The sequence below is a fragment of the Chaetodon trifascialis genome, chromosome 16, assembly GCF_039877785.1.
Source record: "Chaetodon trifascialis isolate fChaTrf1 chromosome 16, fChaTrf1.hap1, whole genome shotgun sequence".
Lineage (NCBI taxonomy): Eukaryota > Metazoa > Chordata > Actinopteri > Chaetodontiformes > Chaetodontidae > Chaetodon > Chaetodon trifascialis.
In genome coordinates, this window is record NC_092071.1 from 9,700,681 (window position 1) to 9,717,757 (window position 17,077).

Sequence of the window (17,077 nt, forward strand, 5' to 3'; positions counted from 1 at the left end):
TGTATAGATTAAACAGCATAAGACAGCATGTTAATTACTGGGCTTTAGAGGTGCAGGAATGTAGATTTTGTTACCTTCAGGCAGAGCCTAGTCATCTTTTTTTAGCCTTTTTCCAGTCATCATGCTAAGCTAAGCTAAGTGGCTGTAGCCTCACATGTAACAGCTCGAGATGAGAGTGGTATCAATCTTGTCATTTAAAGTGCAAAAAGAAAGCGAATTGGCATATTTCCCAATTTGTCAAATTATTGCTTTTAGTTTCTTAATTTTGAATATCCTCATGCAGGGGCTGATGCTCAGCTAGTAAACAAATGACTGAAATCCAAAAGCATCTGTACACTGAAAGATAACGTGCTGACTACCCATAGTGCCCTGCTCACTTGTCACAGTCAAATCATTATTATTATTGTATTTTGAAATGTATCACGTGTCCCTGTTTAACTGGTTGCACTGGGTTTAAACAGATCAGGAAATGGGTGAATGTATACTGTTTAATGACTTGACGATGGACAGAGTGAAACTTGGACAGTTGTGTCAGACGGTTAACTAGCCTCCTCTCTATGGTCACAAAGCTTGTACTGCCCATCTGCTGAGCATCACAGCCTTATTTCTTTGCTAATATGATGTAAAATTAATCCCTTCATGTAACATAAATGCGCAGCATCTGAAGGATACATTCTGTGTATTCATAATTGCCTGCTTGAAGTGAAGATGTTTTCTGTCACACTGGATCATGATGAACTGATGGACTGGAAAATCTGTTCTTGCACGCTACCCAGCAAAAACACACGAGAACCCTTTGCAGCCAGAAATAGATATAAATATTGTCGAGGTAATGGAGGAGAATCAATTTAGCAGATATGTCCAGTAAATGAACAATTCAGTGAGTTGATAAAACCCGAAGGCTGTTAGTGGATTGAGAATTTCTTTAGTTAGGAAAAGCAGTGCTTAAGTGTAAACCACTTTACGATGTATGTGGCTCCCCAAGTGCAGTGGAACGTCCTTGCAGATAAGCACTAATTTCCATGCCTTTGTGTATGTACTCTGTATGGTTTCAATCTATAATCATTGACATTTCTTCCTCAAAAGGTGGATATTTCACTACAAATTCATCAGCAAACCTGACTCACTGTCAAACTACTGGCTCTGCTGTTGGTACGAAGTTTTTTCTCCAACCCTAAAATCAATTTCTTGCCAGTGAAAAACATGGTATGTGCCGCTCTTTGCAACGCAGCGGCGACAGAACAGCCGTCTTTGTCGAGTCTGCCTCGAGTGTAATATGAAATTCCATGTTCTCAAATTAGGCATCTACTTTATATTTCACTTCAGTCCCTTTGATGTGTAATAGCCCGGCCTTGTAATGCAATGCATTTGTAACTGCATTTTCTGTGAAACCGGGCTACATGCAATAAAATATTTATTAGTGCCGCTGCATATATACTGTGCAGTATGTTTTCAGTAGTATTGTTCATTCAGCATCTTTGACTGAAACTAAATACATGTCATGTCTACTTAGCTCAAGTCACCCTCAAACACCTGGAGATCATGCTTCTGTCGGTAGAAACCCTTGTTGTAATGGAAATAGATGGCTGTCAGGCAGAGGTCTAGAAGGGCTCATGTGGTCTGGGGTGAGGTTGGCTCTGCTGCCTGACAGCCGTCTATTTCCAGTACAATGAGGGTTTCTGACAGAAGCAGAGATATTGGTTTCTCTGGTAGTGGCCAATCTCTCTGTGGAAGAAGTAGAGAGCAGAGCCCTGAGCTCCTTCAGAGGAACAACCCCCAGCTATTGGTTTAGGTATGTTGATGACACCTGGGTCAAAAATTAGGACACAGGAAGTGGAAGATTTTACAGGTCACATCAGTGCAGTGGACAGCAACATCAATATCGTCAGCTCTTACACTGTGGGAGTAAATGAAAAACTCCAAAGCAGAAGCTTGTCCACCCCAAGGACAGAACGTCCAGGCACAAGCAGAGCAGTGTGGTGTACACAGTCCAGTGCAGCGAGGACTGCGCACACCTGTACTTTGTGGGAACAAAACTGAAACAAAACGCAGCAGAGCCAACACCTCAGGTCAAGGCTCAGCAGTCCACCAACACCTTAAGCATTAGGGACACTCCCTTGAGGACAATAATGTAGATGTTTTGGTCACAGAAGACTGATGGTTTAGAAGTCATCCATGTCCTCATGTCCTCTTAACAACTCACATGATGGCTGCATGGGTCAGCGACTCACATGAAACCTCAACGACTCCCCTCATGTGAATGATCCTGTGAGAGGAGAAGGGAAATTATTATGGAGTTGTTCAATCAATTAGCCTAAATGATCCACAGATTAATGGACAATGAAAAACGTTAGTTGCAGTCTTAGAGAGCAGTGTCTTCTACTAAAAGCCACACTGGAAAAAGGAACTTTCCTCTGAAACTTTCCTGCTTCAACATATGACTCAAAAGTGCCATGAAGAGCAGTGATTTCTCTATTAAATACACTACTGAATATCACAGCCAATAGCAAAAAGTCAAGTTTCGTCTGGAGTTTAAGAGAAGTTTCCAAATGACATTTCCATACATTTTCCCAGGAACTTTCTCTTTAACAATTTAATCCAGCAATATTCACTTTAATAAAAGATGTGGTCCCTAGAGAAAAGTCTTCAGAAGCTTTAGAAAGCCTCTTCAGATGCTGGTCTTTAAAATAAAGCAGGAACCATCACTGATTGCTCCCTGATGCTGTTTACTTAACCATGAAATGTCATTGAGACACAAACTGGAAATGCTGTTGGAACTAAGCGGATCAAACTGGAACAGCCTGAGAAAATTATTTTAAGGCTTCAAGAAATGTCACCATATGGAAAGCTTCGAAGGAATATTGCACGGTATGTTTGCTGGGATCTTTTTTATTATGGCACCAAAATAAAACACGGTCACTGTGGGGTCATAGGCACACTGATGCCATATGGGAATATTGTGATATAGGATTACTACTGAAATGCTGTGAAATATACTATAAGATGAGATTCACCGCAAATCAAACACCTTGGGTTGATATCATCATGGATTTTCCTCCACATGTGTCTACATTTCATTGGACAGCACAGCATGTATTGAACCCTCCACACGCACGGAGGTGTTGAAACAGCTGATGCCTTGACTCGCCTTGAAAACCCGGGGCAGCCTTCTGCTTTAAGATGCCCTCCCCGGACCCGAGAAGTGGCCCAATCGCCCTCCTTTCCCAGTCACCTGATTCATGTACTGCCATTTTACGCACAAGTTTGACTGACAAAAAAAAAAAAAAAATCTGAATTAGCCTATCGGCACCCTCAACACAGAAATACACCCTTTTGTAAGAAGATTAAAAAGACTGGGGGATAAAAAAAAAAAAAAAAAAAAAAAATCAAAGCGGCTGAGGTTAGATGCAGCCAGCGCGGGGTGCTGTGTGGACCAGAGAGGTGTTTGCGGTAGGATCTCTGCACAGATTGAGAGGAGAAACCGGGCGAAGAAGAGGCAAAAACGGAAAGGACAATGCTTTTATATCGTCTGAGGAAAAAAATGAGTGTTCAGTCGTAGGGGATGCCGCACAGATCTGATAATAATCACCGGTAGTCCTTCGATTATTGCCATCGTTATTTCGGATTCAGCCCTCGTACCGGCATCTCACCCTTGGCAGCAGCTAATTTCAGGGAAACATTTACTGACGCTACATTGTCTTATCAGCTGCTTTTGATGCTCTGATTATATTTTTGCCCCAACTATTTTTTCAAGCATCTCATTCCTGCAGCTGCCTCATCCTGATGCCGTCGACCGAATATTAAACGCTCCCCTGGATGTGACCGTCTTATGCTTTATTTGGCCGCCGCATGAATTCTCCCACCGGATCCTCGCCGGTGTACGCTGCTGCTGTCCTCCTCCTCCTCCTCCCGCTCACACGGCCGATTCTCGCAGAGGGCACTACCCTCCTCCCTGCCGCTAAAGACATTTTGATCGTCCTCCCTGGTTCCCCCCACCCGGACTCGACCATCACTCCGCCTGCCTCCTCCTCCTCAGTAACATGTCGGGACAGTCTTTGACGGACCGGATCGCCGCCGCGCAGCACAGCATGACCGGATCTGCCATCAGCAAAGCCGTCTGCAAGGCCACGACGCATGAAGTCAGCGGACCCAAGAAGAAACACCTTGACTGTAGGTTAAGCATACCATCAGTGCTTACTGTATAAATAGCCTGCATGCATCAAGCTACCAGCATCTTTCCTCACAAAGGATAGCTTGTATAAACAGCATCTATTTACCCCCCCTCAACCCCCCCTCTCTCATCCGGCCCGGTTTATGTTTTCAGCCTCTTTAATTAGGCACCATTACATTCCCTCAGATTCAACTGTGATTTACGCAGCAAAGCAGCGCACCTGGGCATTAATGCAAGCAGTAAATTTTGATATCAGGCGAGGGGCAGTCAGCCAGGTACTGTCTGTGCATGTCATTCAGGGGAAATAGGCCACTCTGCTATAGGCTAATCATATTGCAACCAGCCGCTTTACAGTGTAGGCCTATCCATTATTAACGCCACTATCAGCGGCAGCGCTTGCGTCCCCCGGAGACACTTCCTTGCAGAATAATTCGTGCAGCATCACCAACATTTTCTCTTCAATCTCAAGTCCAAGTTGACTGTCATGTCCTCCTGGTGCATTACTATCATTAATGAATGTGTTACTGCTGTCAGTCCTGAGGTGATGGAGGAGCGAGTAGAGGGAGAGTCATACTGTGCGTGTGCTGTAGCTCCGCTGGTGGGTGTTAAAATGAGGTGTTTAAAGCAGAGCAGTGCTGGTGTCAGTACAGATTCTTTATCTCCACGTTGTGCTAATTACCTGTGTGTGCAAACTGCAGCAATTATGCACACAGGGAGAGAGAGGAATCCTCACATGTAGATTTTTACCAGTGATTATTAGGTTAGGTGGCTTTTCTGCCTCACTATAATTACTTGACATGATCGATGGAGAGCAGGGGGAATCAATGGTGCTGCCAGTCAGAGTCAGAGGCAGTCTGTCCAACAGCTACAAAAGACAGACAGACACGGAGGAGGGGGGGCGATAGCAAGATGGCTAATCAAGAGGAAATGTGGATAAATCAGTCTGAGAGAAAACAACAAGGCAGGTAGCCAAACAGCCTGAGCGTCAGTCATCCGGCTACACACCCAGCCAGTCAAGTTTGGCAGAGGATTAGTCAGTCATGTCCACAGCAGAGGTGACACTGGGAATTCTGGGCTCCTTCACAAGATGTGCCACCGGGCGCCTCAACATAATACATCTAAATTGGCCTGTATCACTAAAAAGGCAAATAAAGCAGAGAAGCACCCAGTGGGGGTGTCTGAGAGGGTTCAGAAGCAAGTTTGTCAATGCGCTTATGGTGAAAACAACCTCTTTTGAGACTCTTGAGTCACTGTGTTGAGTAGTTACTGCTGCTTTGATTTCCTCACGTTGATGGTGACCACCAGTAAAAGCTCATTATTTAGATTTTCAGTGATGTTACAACTATAACCACTTAATGTTTTACCTTCCGGCTGGTGCAGACGGAAACTTTACAGTTAACTCCGACTGTGATAACATTTTTCATTTCTAAAGAAAATCAAGGCGATTGATGAGTCCAAATAAAGTATTGTTGTAAGTGTAAGAAAATATTAAGCTCAAGGGCATCAAGTGATTGGCACCATTATTGGTTTGCTTTTGTGCAGTTATTAAATTGTAAGGTCGTCCACCTTCAGCACCCTCCATGAGTCGGAGTCTCTCAGAAACTAAATGTCATTTAACTCAAGGGTGAGAGCATGTCTTCTAAAAATAGAACCAGAGCATTTACATGACAAATTTCCACCCATCAACTGGATTATAAAAAGGTTTATGCCACCGCTCTCAAGGACAATGAAGTTTCTCTCAGATTGGGTCGGTTTATTCTGGTCAAGGTGGTTATATTAGGCAGTTTTGTTCTGATCAGGCTCTTACCCTGATCATAAAACGCCCCACGGCAAAGCAGAAACTGTAGGCCTGGCTCAATTCACCCCTCTGGAAGCTTGAATTGAAATTTTTAGCTAAATGAGTGTTTTGTACTTGAGCCATTCAGATGCAGCTGTTCGAACCAGCTTTCACAATAAAACACTCTCTGTTTCCTCTCAGGAGGGCCCCTCTTCTCCATCCAGGACATCATAATATAACATATGACTCTGGCATTTATGGGGTGCAGAGGCTGCACTTTTAAGGTTAGGGAAAGCTGCAGGAAGGAAGCGTGTTTGCGATCAGGAGGTCAGTGGATCTAATCCCTCGACTGGCTGAGAGGGCCTTGGTGAGGAAGTGAATAAAGAATGGAAAGAAAAGGCAATGAACTCCACTCTAAAGGAGCTTCTGATGAGTCAGCTGTACAAGACTGTGGGTCGATGTTGGGTCTCAGATGTGTGCAACTCGCCCAGACCACTGCTGGATTTAAGTCTTTTCTTATTCAACCTGCTTGGTTAAAACAGGGTCATAAAAAGTGACAGAAAGGCCTACTTGGTCTGTATTTTTAGGCAAAGGCAGGGTGCGTAAAAGCCCTCAGCGGTGAACGACACCAGCAAATGGAACAAAATCAATGTGGTTTACAGAATAGGCTTAAAGGAACAAAATATAATCAAACGTTTTTCTGTGTCTGCAGCTGGGCAGTGATTCTGGAACAGTTTACCTAATCGGAGAGGTTTGATGAATACAGACGACATTTCAGTTTCCTTTACAATATACTCAACTTGTTATTGATTCATCCTTGCCAGACACAGTGGGAAGAAAAGATGAATTGCTGTGCCATTTCTCCAAATGCAACACATGATAAATCAGATGCAATGCTGGTCATTGTAGCTACTCAGAGTGAGCGAACCCGGATCTCATTGGCATTTTTTTTCCATATTATGTCATGACCTTGACAGACCGGCTGGTGACATAAACGGCCAATGCTGATTATTTACAACCCCGTAGCAAATGATGAGCATGACAGACAGAGTAATGGGATTTCATCTCACTAGGCAATATTCTGCATGGCTGAGATGGTGGAGAGTGTCAACAGAAACCAGATCTATCACACGTAGAATAGTAATCAGGCCAAAAATGACCTTCTGCCCCTGAAAGCACAGTCAGTTGTGTTTTTCAGCGTGTGATTTATTTGGTTGTGTGTCATGGCTGTAATATTGATGTACTGTAGATGTGCTGGGAATAATCATGGGGCCTTTTGTTCCTCTGGAGTCACATTTTTGGCCTTTCAGGCAAGTGAAGCGAAAGAAGTCACTGAAAAGTTGAAATGGTGACAGAAGACAAAAAATACCGGCAGATGGTGTGGCTGTATTGTATTTCAAGTACACAAACACTTCCACATTTATGTGTCAGTATAATGACTTTAAAATTCAATTCAGTTTCAGGTTGTGAAACATCACTCTTTTTATCTAAAGCCGAGGTCTTTAAATATCTTGAGTAAAGTTTTTACTACATTTTACTGTAAGAGTCCCTCCAGCCACACTTTCTCTAAGACACTGGTTACATTTAGCCTCAACTAGCATTTCAAATGCCTTGAATTTATCTTCTGTTGTATAAATGCCACCTAAATCTTATTTTTAATTGTGTTACAGTGTACATTATTTCCTGTGTGGACTGCAGTTAATCAATATTGCGAGCTGGCAATCACACAGCCGATACTTCATCACATCCCTCTGGCTACCGACACTGTCACACAGCGATGATTAAATGTTAGCTGATGTATTATCACCCAAAGGAATACACAGAGGTGGACCCAGCATGGAAATATTTGGCTGAAGAAGCTCTATTATTTAGATGTGATTGTATTTAAGTAGACGCATGAGTACTTTGCTATTTATTACACGGTGAGAAGTAAAACAATGCCTTTAAACAAGCTATGCTAGCAGCCCTGTGAGGCTGCACTTAGCCACTGTAGATAGCATAGATAGCTAACAGTGTCTTTGTTTGAGCAAAGTGTTCACAAAGTAGAAAACATGATACATAAATATGTTGGTGAGCATTTAAACCAACTCAAACAGTAAATCAAAGCAAACATGTCAAATATTGCAGCTGACTTGTGAAGCTACCCAACTGAATTTACACACCCTGTTAGCTTAATTCACTTAAGCTTAATTCTGTAGTACTTACAGACATGTGAGTAATGCAAACTTCACCAAGGAAAGACAAGTGATGAACTGTATACTTGTCACAGCCGCCATGCAGCTAAAATAGGGAACACACTGACATTAATTGCATCTTCGTTTGGCCTGTTAGCATGCTAACATTGACAGGTTAGCACTGAACACATAGCACAGGCAGATGGGGATGTCATTAGGCTTTTAATTAAATAAATTTTTTAATTAAAAAAAATTTGACTTGATGATGGTGCTTAGATGAGTCATTAAAATTAATTCTATGGCATGAACATGAGAATGAACGTCGGTACAAAATTTCATGCTAATCCTTCCAATAGTTGTTGAGGTGTTTCGGTCTGGCCCACAGTGGTGGCACGACATCCACAAAGCCTAAAATTGTGCTGCACGTCCACCTTAATGGTGTGTTTTTGTGTGTTCTCTTTTGACGGGAAGCATTAATTAGTTGGAATCAATATGGTCCCATTAATTATTGAGCCAGAAGGAAATTCACAAACAAACCATTAACAATGTGTAAAGCATGACTGAACCCTACCATTACCGTGTACAGTTTTGATATTAATGCCCTGAGATTTAATTAGGACAAGGGACTTTGAAAATTCCTTACAATAAAAACAGATTATGAATAGGGGTGATTCCAGGGTTTTAGCCATTTTCATGTTCTTCAGTGATAAGATCCGATTCTTAGTGGTCAGGTATAAATATGTAGTCAGCTTTTTTAGATTTTACTGCATATGTGTTTTTTACATATTTCACTTCCCATTTTCAGATAGTGGGAAAACACAGACCTTAATGTTTGGCCCTAATGCAGAGGACCAAATGTCATGACATTAATGCAGCAGAGTGAGACTCCGACAGTGTGACTGTGCCGACAATTCACGGGCAGGAAAATTCGGACAAGTCGATGAAAACTATTATCAATATTGTTGCAGTTATGTGGTTTTCACACTCAAAAATAACATGAAATAAAGTAAATCTGAAGGGGATTGAAGCATTAGCTGCAGTGAATTGCGGGTGCTCCGGGTGCCTTTGACACGCATTAAACATTAACCATGGTATCAACTGGGACTGTGGGTATCCAGCGTTTCAGCGGGCGCAGAAAACATCACAGAGCTTCCAAGTAAACCCTGATAACCTCTGATCCTGTGGAAGAACCAGACCAAAGATCTGCCTCAGAAACCAGACTGCTTGAAGTTTTTCTCACAGTAACACAAATTCTCTCTCCGTCTGCCTTTGAATACAAGTTCACTTCCTCTCCCTCCTCAGTGGTTTCACTTACTGCATCGGGATGTTTTTAATTTAGCTCCTTTACTTGTCTCGTGTGTTTGATTTAGTTGCTGGGGCGCTGTTCTTTGCCATGTTGTGCTCTGCTGTCAAAGTCGCGTAAAACTGCTTCTCATCTTGACTTTTAAGTTTTGACCTGAAAGATTTTTATTCAACCCCATTTCCAATAAAGGTTGACATGTCGTGTAAATCATAAATAAAAAGAGAATGCAATGATTTGCAAGTCCTTTTGGATGTAAACAGAACAAAAACAAGATATTTCATGTTCAAACTGATTATTGGTTTTTGTAAATGTACACTCATTCTGAATTTGATGCCAGCAGTATGTTCCAAAAAAGTTGGGACGGGAGCATGTTTACCACTGTGTTGCATCAGCTTTTCCACTCAGTAACACTCAGTATGCGTTTGGGAACTGAGGACTTTTTAAAGTTAAATTCTTTTCCATTCTTGCTTGATATACAACTTCAGTTGCTTGACAGTCTGGGGTCTTCCTTGTGGTGTTTTGTGCTTCTAATGCGCCACACATTTTCAATGGGAGACATGTCTGGACTGCAGGCAGGCCAGTGTAGTACCCACAGTCTTTCACTACGAAGCCATGCTGTTTTAACATGGAGAATGTGGGTTGGCATTTTCTTGCTGGAATAAATGGGGACATCCCTGAAAAAGATGTCGTCTGGATGTCAGCTTATGTGACGATAAAACCTGAGTGCCTTTCAGCATTACTGGCACAGATGTGCCAGTGAAGTCAGCAGCATTTCTGGTCATTGGTGATACATGATTTTCTCTTTGCATGGTGGAGTCTTAACTTGCTCTCGTAGATGCAACGATGAATTGTAGCCCATGTAGTAATATCCTTCATACAATCATGTTGGTATTTAATGCAGTGCTGCCTGAGGGATCCAAGGCATTGTTGGCATTCGACGTTGGTTTTCAGCCTTACCCCTTACATGCAGAGATTCCGAAGCAGAAGTTTCCTTTATTGTAATCATACTCAGTACAACATCGTGAAATCTGTTCTCTGCATTTTCACCCAGCCTGAGGACCAACTCCAGCCATAAGCCAGTGTCTTGGTCAAGGGCACTGACAGGATAAATGACCCGAGATACGTGTTTTAGGCCCCCAGAGGAAACCACACAAGCATGGGAGAACGTGTGAACACCACACAGAGAGGCTCCATCCTTGCTTGTGAACACTGAGCCTTTCCAGGAAGCCCCTTTCATACCCAATCAATGATACGATCACCTGTTACCAATCAACCTGTTTACCTGTGGAATGATCCAAACAGGTGTTTTTGGAGCATTCCACATCTTTCCCAGTCTTTAGCTGCTCCTGTCCCAAAACGTGTTGCTGCATTAAATTCAGAATAAGTATATATTTACAAAAGTCAATGAAGCTGATGAGGTCAAACATTCAATATATCGCGTTTGTACTGTTTTCAATTGAGTATATATCAAAAAGGATGAGCAAGTTATCACCTTGTTTTTGTATGATTTAGTTGTTTTTAATGTAATTATCTGAACAGTCTTTCAGTACTACTGAGAACACTGCGTCTATTCATTTAAACTGGCTGATAAAAACTGAACTGATTAAATGGAGCAGCTATACAGTATGTGCACCTGACGGTCTATTTATATGAAGGGTTTGACTGTAAAACGCACAAGTTTAGAGAAATGCAAAGCCTGGTTCTTCAAGATTAAACGGATGCTGAACATATTTCACATTTTGATCTCAAAGCAGAGAAATCCTTGAAGAATTTAGGCCATTCTTCTACCAGTCTGCCCGAGCTGCATGTGTAGCGTTCACGGCTAAATTCAGAATCACCTCCTGCATTATCTGTATTTAATTATTGCCGGGGCAAATTGTCGCAAGCATAAAACTGAAGGCTTATTTCGCTGCCTTTTAAAAAAGTTCCTGAGTTAACTTAGTGTTAGTGGGACCTTTGAATCTGACACACTGCAGAACACAGAGCTTATTTCCATTTGAAATGTGTCTAACGTTTGCTTTCGAGAGATAATTTACACTCTGGATGTGAGTCTCGGGGAGTAAACATTTGGATCAACTCTGTTTCAGTCCATCACTGCTAACAAAGACGCTCTGGAAGAGTCTATTCATTTGACAGTATTTTCTCTCGTTTTTTTCTTAAATTATGTATCCCTTGAGCTGATTGTGGTGGAATAGAATTGACCTTGTGATATAACTTTCCATCATCTGAGATGATATTTTATTGGCATTTTGGTGGAGTAGGTAGGTAGCACTGTTGAACTGCAGCCACAAAATGGATTTTGTGATACAGTAGCCCTGGTCCTGATTCATCTGTCTATACAGTCTCTATTATTAAATAATCATTTGTTCATTGATTTGTGTGCTGCTATTGAGCGAGGCAAAATGAATGCACCAGTCGATAAGACTGCATTCATCATGGTTGTTCACTCATTCCATCGATTCATAATAACTCAACCTGTAAGCTCTCTAAGGTTATAAATTATGATTTTGACATGTGGCTGGTGCTTTTATTCACAGTGACTTACAGGAAGTGAACGGGCAGGGTCTGAGTTTGATATGATCTCTAACCTCTTGGCCACACCTGTTTCTATTGTCTTTGCTCCACTCATCATTAGTTTATCCGCTTTACAGTTTTCTGCATATGTTCACATTCTTTCATGTGCTTTTTGTGTCCCTCAGACCTGATCCACTGCACCAATGAGCTGAATGTCAGCATCCCCCACCTGGCAGACACACTGCTGGAGCGCACGGCCAGTAACAGCTGGATAGTGGTTTTCAAAGCGCTCATCACCACACACCACCTCATGATGTACGGCAACGAGGTGAGCTGATGCACCAGCGTATGGAAGCCCGGAGAGGGCAAAGATGTTCATTTTTTTTAAACTCTCATGACGACAAGAGGATAGTTTGTCATCTTGACATAACAAGCTTGTTTTAATGAGCTCTAAAACTGTTTTTCTCTCGACACAAAAACAATTACAAACATGATCACTCAGGTCTTCTTTCAAATGAGCTGCAGATGTGAGTTAAAGTCATACAGACATAGAAACTGAAAAATTTGACAGGGCCAAAAAACTACTCTGAATAAAATGTGGGTTAGATGTGTTTGTTTTCATTCATTCATGATTATAGCTGTGTGTTCAAAGTCTGGAGGTCAACTAGAATCTGTGCCTGGATTGCTTTGTCCAGTTAGAAGTAACACTGGTACGCTGCAGAATACCAGTTTCAGGGGAGGCACACTAGATAGTACCGAAAAAATGAACAAAATGACAAACACTTGCTTGAACTAGCTTCTTAAATTTGATTATGTGCTGCCCTTTCCTTTGTTTTATACGTTATATCTTTGGGTTTTGGTCGACAAAACAGATGACAGTAGCTTGGGTCTTGGGAACTTGTAATGAGCATTTTTCACTATTTTATGATATTTAACAGTTTCTTTGACTAAACGATTCATCTATAATTTAATAATCATTAGTTGCAGCCCCACAGTAGGTGTTAAACTATTAATGTAGCATCAGAACAATGCACATGGGAGTCAATGAAAGGAAACATCCAGAGACCATTTGCTCACCAGGTTGCAGCAATTTCTCTCCAGCTCTTGCAGCGAGTTTCTTTGAAGCCGTATCTTCCATATCTCCAACAAGGACTGATGAGGTGTCCAGCTGACATTTCAATGCCCGGCGCGACAAATCAACTCACCACACTGCTCGCACTACAAGAGCAACAAATAAAAGCATGTTAAATGATCTCAGAATAGACACTGCAACACAAATCATGACATAATGTTTAGAAAATCTGTCTAGGACACCTGGGTTTGCGTGACCAGAAAAACTGCGAGGTTTAAAGACACATGAAGCGGCACCTTTAGTTCCCTGTGGGCAGCCAGGATCAGCACTCGGGATTAAAATGGGCCATGACATGTGCTAGTTGACCTGCTCCAGCCTGGCAACCAAGACCAACGCTGACATGAAAAATGAAAGAAAAACACGTTAAAAGCGATGACTGACAGGTGAGGGCAGAGATAGATAAATACGCACCAGTTTGTGGTTTCAATGAAGGATGGTTGCTGCAAAACTGTTGTCCTTCAGCTGCTGCATCATCAGTCTTGTGCATTTGATTTTCTGCGCTCTACTGGTTGCTGTGGAGCACGTGATGTTGCTCCCATGCTACCTGCGTCAAGCTACAAGTCGACAAAGTTAGTGTGGCAACTTCAGTCTGCAAATTCACTGCTATTGTGTCTGTGTGGACATGCTTGATATTGTCAGGGAACGGCATCAGATAAGTCACTAACTCTTTCCTCTTGTCCTTTTTTTCTATCAGAGATTGATGCAGTACCTTGCCTCCAGAAACACGCTCTTCAACCTCAACAACTTTCTAGATAAGGCTGCACTACAAGGTGATTTAATGCCATTTGGCTGTGTGTAAACTCAGCAGTGCTGTACGTCTAACAAAATGACTTTATTTTGGACTCTCCCCAGCTCTGTAACACTATCAATAAGCTCATTTCAGAGTCTACTTCAAAGGAAAGCTACAAACAAATGTGCCTTTTGTTTGATACAAGGGCTGCTGAATGTTACTGAAAATGGAAACACATTCTGCAATTCAATATATTTGAAAGTATAAAATGAATAAATAAATAAATCTCGAGGTAAGATGGTGCAAAGTGCTAGTTTGACACGTTGGGGAGAAGCTCATGGAGGAGTTAGTCCATTTCATGTGATGGGGATTATGGCGTCTTTACCTGGTGTGCAAGGAGGCCAAGGTGATTGGTATCTCACTGCAGCGCCCCCCCTGTGTCCCCCAGGGTACAACATGTCAACTTTCATCAGACGCTACAGCCGCTACCTGAATGAAAAAGCCATGTCCTACAGACTAGCAGCAGTGGACTTCACCAAGATGAAGAGAGGGTAACAAACTCAGCACACACTACACTGACACACATGGAGGCACGTTATATGCCTTTTTAAGCAAAAAGGATGTGAATGTTAATATGATTATTTTTATTTCTATGCTCTACTTCAACTATATGCAAATAGGTTTTCTGTTTTTTCTTGACGTGAGCCCCTGCGACTTTTGCCTCTGTGGCCACAAGTGGGAATTATGGGCTAATGGCAAATGCTAAACAATGCTAATTGCTAGTTTTAGTAGAACGTTAGCACAAGTTAAAAAAGAAAAGGGTAAAAAAGTGTGAACTAACCCAGAAATCTCCACCTATAAAACTTGTTTTACTAATAATTAAGCTAATATAACATAATAACATAACATAATCTTTAAGCTGCTGGTCCTTTCAGACCAAATAAGGCTTATAAATGAATCTTCATTTACTTGCAGGGGGAAGAAGTTTTATTTTCTCTTTCAAAATGAACACAGTCTCACTTTAAAATGTGTTTCTTGTTGCTATTCAACACTAAGAGTCTGTATTTTGTTATTTCTTCACTCTGTCAAGGACCTCTTTACACACAAATACACCTTATTCTGCAGGTCTGATGAGTCCTGTGTGTGTGTGTTGCATGCATGTTTGTCTGCATGTATTGTTGTTTGTCACCAGGGCTGACGGCGTGATGCGCACCATGAACACAGAGAAGCTGATTAAGACTCTGCCCACCATTCAGAACCAGCTGGATGCACTGCTGGATTTCCAGGTAAAGTCTCACTTAAAGACGCAACATGTGTATGAAAACTATTGTGATCCAACCTCATTGCCTTTCTTTCCCTTCTGTCCTTCAGCCTAACTCCAACGAGCTGACCAATGGAGTGATCAACACGGCGTTCATGTTGCTGTTTAAAGACTCCATACGGCTGTTTGCTGCTTACAACGAAGGGGTCATCAACATGCTGGGTAAACCATACGTACAACCCAGCAGATCTAGGGTTAATCTCCATTGAGTGCATTTTGTATTTATGCAGTAATCTGTGATGCCGAGATCACAAGACTGTGACTCCATTCAATCCGTCTTTAAGGGGAAATCAATTTTTCCTCCCGACTGTCTCTCGCAGTCCAGTTAAAGACTATAAAGATCACCTTTTCTTTCATTAATTATGAAGCCAGTGAGTAGTCAGAGGCTGAGAATAGACCATCAGACTCTTCAGTGCAGAGTTCATTAAATGATTCATTTATTAATTGACCTGATTTGAGGTGCTTCAGCCAGGGATACTGGGGCTCTACGTGGAATTTCATTCCAGATGTGCAGGCTAATCAGGACAAATCACTATCAGATTAATTTTTTAAGCAGTTTTTTTTATTGTTTATACCTCAGTGGATCCTATGCTGATTGTGGTCTTCTGATACATAGAGAAATACTTTGACATGAAGAAGAACCAGTGCAAAGAAGCCCTGGAGATCTACAAGACTTTCCTCAACAGGATGACCAAACTGTCCGAGTTCCTCAAAGTGGCAGAGGTAACGTCCGTTTGTCCCGCTGCTCCTGTTTCCACAGAGGAAACAGATAAGGCGAGAACATCTGTCTGGAGCGAATCTCGACGGTCTCCTCTCCTATAAGCATTACCTCCAGGCTCTTTTATCAGCAACTCCTGTTCTTCTGAAGAATTTAAGGCGCAGAGACGATAATCCTCTTTCACCTGTTGAGATTTGCTCCAGACTTCTGTTACCTTTGGGATCTGATATGCGGTTGGTGTTTCCAAACCTAAAACTAACCGTAGATCAGTGTCCAGGGGCTTTCTTCTCATTAATCTTTTTTTTTGCCTTTAGATTTTCTCCTGTTTCTGTCCTTCTCTTGCCCTGACCTGGGGAAGGGGTTACTCCAAAACAGTGATTAATGGCTGAGTCTTAGCCTATCAGAGAGCCACTCATGTAGAGCTTCCAGTTGAGGGACCCCTCGCGTGCTGCCTGTTCACATGCCTGCACTGCATGCCCAAGCAAGCTCTTTTTCTATCACAATCTCTGTCTCCTCTTATTTTATTTCCTCCTTTTCTTAAAAACAACAACAGCATATTTTTTCTTTATAATGCCTGTTATCCAATTAACAGTTGCAGTCATCGCTAGGCCTCACAGTGGATATAAACAGTATGATCCTCTGTAGACTGCGTAGCATCCGTCTTCAAAGGCTTTCTCTCTGCTTGGTTTCGATCCCATTTGGAAGAAGGTTTGGGGTGCAGCCGCTCGATCCAAAAAAACAACAACAACAACAACAACAAAAACAGACTAACGTTGACTTTAAGGACCCATTCATTTTACCTGTCTAACAAAATGTGTGTTTGTTTGTGTGTCATCTGTGTCCCTCCCCCGTCCTCCTGTTCAAAGTCAACATTAGTTGAGTGTCTTCCTTTTGGATGTTTCTTACCTCGCAGTCATGTGACCTGTTGTCTGCCCTCTCTGCCCTGCCTGTTCAATCAGTCGGTGTGCTCAGCATTCATTTCAAACCAGTCTCCAGACCTCAGTGTGTGTGTGCGCGTGTGTGTGTTCTTATAAGTGTGCGTGTGTACATCTACTGTGTATATATAGGTGTTCGTATGCGTGTGCATGCGCCCTCCTCCCCTCCTCCTCTGTTGTCTTTTATTTGTTTTCCTTTCCAGCCACTGCATGAAGTAATGAATGCTTGGGTTTGATTCTTCTTTCTCCCTCCTCCTCCTCCTCTTCCTCCTTCACACGCCTCTTCCCTTTTCTTTTACTCT

The 17,077-nt window shown here is 42.2% G+C and overlaps 1 protein-coding gene across 1 annotated transcript in view; it reads left to right on the forward strand.

The window, feature by feature from the left end:
* Positions 1–3,305: 3,305 nt before the first annotated feature.
* Positions 3,306–17,077, forward strand: part of LOC139345157 (phosphatidylinositol-binding clathrin assembly protein-like) — a 29,894-nt gene continuing 16,122 nt past the window's right edge. Inside the window, exons 1-7 of the mRNA XM_070983671.1 lie at positions 3,306–4,170; positions 12,125–12,267; positions 13,766–13,841; positions 14,250–14,352; positions 14,994–15,087; positions 15,173–15,284; positions 15,739–15,845. Of these exons, the coding sequence (XP_070839772.1) occupies positions 4,041–4,170; positions 12,125–12,267; positions 13,766–13,841; positions 14,250–14,352; positions 14,994–15,087; positions 15,173–15,284; positions 15,739–15,845 (765 nt within the window). The 5' untranslated portion in view covers positions 3,306–4,040. The remainder of the gene's footprint in view (positions 4,171–12,124; positions 12,268–13,765; positions 13,842–14,249; positions 14,353–14,993; positions 15,088–15,172; positions 15,285–15,738; positions 15,846–17,077) is intronic.